Consider the following 2,485-nt stretch of genomic DNA (forward strand, 5'->3'; position numbering starts at 1 on the left):
TTTCTTTCTTTCTTTCTTTCTTTCTTTCTTTCTTTCTTTCTTTCTTTCTTTCTTTCTTTCTTTCCCCAAGATAGGGTTTCTCTGTGTAGCCTTGGCTATCCTGGACTTGCTTTGTAGACCAGGCTGGCCTTGAACTCACAGAGATCTGCCTGCTTCTGCCCCCTAAGTGCTGAGATTACAGGTGCGCACCATGCTCGGATCTCCCTTCTTTCTTAGTTGAAATAATGACAGGGTGTTGGCTTTGACACTGAAGATGTCAAGATCAAACTACTCTAGTGAAAGATATAAGGGGTTCTCTGCCTATTTCTTTACAATTTCTTCTTGGTCTATTATATTTCTGAAATGAAGAGTGTGTGGCCTCCTGGTGGGGAAGGCCAGCTTGTCGGACTGAGAAGAGCGGGACACTCATCTCACGTCAGGCTGCAAGTGGGGTCAGCATTGTCCTACTCAGCTCTCTTTGGAGTAAGAATGAGGGTTTGAGCTCCTCACCTGATTCTCATGGAATACTTCTCAACCCCCACAAATTCGGAACTGTGAAAGGTCAGGATTCTACATCAAGTCCATGGACCCCAGGCCTCTAGAGCAGGTGGCAGCTCTGGAGAAGGGGCCCCACCTGTGCCTAGCAACTGCTGACTGTATGGGGCTCATTCCACCAACAGGACTGGGTCACAGGAAGAAAAATCTCGGGGGACAGAAAACTTTTCAGCAGAAGGTCCCATTACAGGACTGCCAGCTGGCTTTGCCTGAGAGGACACACAGCCTTGCAGCTGCTGTGGGAACCTGCAGCCATAAAGAACAATGTAGAAAATGTCGAGAATAAGTGGAAATACGGAGAAGCCAGTTTCCTCCTAGGATAATAAGAAGCCCATCAGCACACATCATCTGCTTTAGAATCATACTCGGCTTTGTGAAAACAATCTCTTATTTGTCTTAAAATAGGAAAGATAACTGGGAACCAAGGTTGGAAGGTCCTGTTTTGCTTGGCTAGGCCTCACTTACCATCAAGACTGCCTTGGAGTGGAGTTGGGGAGTCAGCCAGAGAAATTTGGTGGAATCAGGGGACCCTTGGGAGGAGCGCTGGCTTGCCTGGTCTCTCATTTTACTATTGGTGGCGGCCAACACCTTGATCTTGAGGCTGTTTGTTGGAGTCCTTGCATTTCTACCATCTGTCTACATGCCAGTTGTCAAGACAAGATTTACATACTCAGCAGAGCCTGCCGGGGGCAGGCTCTAAAGGCAGGTCACACTCTGGAATCCAGTGGGCATTTCCCAATGGCGCCTGACTGGCAGCTACTGCCAGCTGATGAGACAAATGTAGGGTAAGATACGAGTCCAAGAGGGGCACACGTGAGACAGGCATACCTTTCACCAAGAGCCCGGCTTCCTGAGAAAGTCAGGTGTGACTGGAACCATTCAGTCTCTGGACCCAAAAGAAGAAAGATGAAAGTGCAACGGGATAAAAGTATTTCAAAAGAATTTTCTTTTTCTCTCTCTTTTTGGAAGGTTGACAGTATGAGACGCTGGCTGAGAGTGTTTATCAAAGTAGTTTTCAGTTAAGACAGGTGACAGGAGTCCTTTATGACAGAGAAGCCACCTATCTTCCCAGGCCGACCTTTTCCGGGTTCAGAGGCATCAACGTGTGTGTGTGTGTGTTTTGGTTAGTTCAGTGTTCCCATAGCAGCAAAAGCACCGTGGGGCTGGGGAATGCAGACTCCATCAAGGCGTGCTCATTGTAGAAGGGTCTGTCCCGTCTGAATCTGCAATTCTACCCTTTCCACTGGGTCCTAGGATTAAAAACAGCAGGTGACTGCCTGGGCTCCTCCCCAAAGGGCGGAAGGACAAACAAGGTCTGAGTGAACTAGGTTTCAAGCGGGCACCTCCATGCATGCCACTCGAGTTATTTGTGGCGAAGGGGGGGATCAGAGGCAGGAAAGCCTGTGGGTTTTTTTTTTTTTTTTTTTTTTTTAATAGGGCAGAGCAGGAAGTCAGCTTCCATCTGGAATTCCTACCAACACCAGTTGCCGTTCACATTCCCCAGGGAGAGCTGTTTACAATCAGCGCCGAGCAAGTGCGCATTCCAGGCGCCAGCAGCAAGCAGCAGCTACCCGGAACGAAGGGAACCGCGAGCTTACCGGTCACCACCACGCAGCGGGACCGCGAATCCTCGAGGCCGGGCTGAGCTAGGCTGGCGGGGCCCGGCCCAGCCATGATCCCGGACGGGAGGGGCGAGGACCACGTGGGAAGTGTGGAAAGACCACGCCCTCGGGAGCAGAACTGGAGACCTGGAGGGTCACAGCGCCGCCAGGATTCACCAGGACCCAGCTTAGTGGGTTCCGTGGGATGCGTGACACCAAGGCCTTGTCGCGGCTAACTGTCCCCCAACACTGCGCCATTACTAGGACTCAAGGCTGAAATCGCTCCAACTAGGCCCGCGGGTCACCCTGTCTGTTGTTTGTACCTACCTTGATACCTTGATCCTCCTCCT

At 50.7% G+C, this 2,485-nt stretch overlaps 1 protein-coding gene across 2 annotated transcripts in view; it reads right to left on the reverse strand.

Moving 5' to 3' along the window:
• The window catches only part of Pgpep1l (pyroglutamyl-peptidase I like), a 28,259-nt gene extending 25,975 nt beyond the window's left edge, over window positions 1-2,284 (reverse strand). Inside the window, exons 1-2 of one of the 2 annotated variants that reach the window (XM_055623457.1) lie at window positions 2,133-2,284; window positions 1,363-1,784 (exon numbers count right to left, since the gene is read on the reverse strand). Coding sequence is in view for 1 of the 2 variants with exons in the window: in XM_055623456.1 (XP_055479431.1) it covers window positions 1,000-1,098 (99 nt within the window). In the remaining variant the exon portion in view is untranslated. Of the gene's footprint in view, window positions 1-999; window positions 1,157-1,362; window positions 1,785-2,132 lie in introns of those variants that run through there. The other variant, XM_055623456.1, reaches the window with a different exon arrangement.
• Between the last annotated feature and the right edge of the window lie 201 nt (window positions 2,285-2,485).

This window comes from Psammomys obesus, unplaced genomic scaffold (genome assembly GCF_907164565.1).
Source record: "Psammomys obesus unplaced genomic scaffold, mPsaObe1.curated_primary_1811, whole genome shotgun sequence".
Taxonomy (NCBI): Eukaryota; Metazoa; Chordata; class Mammalia; order Rodentia; family Muridae; genus Psammomys; species Psammomys obesus.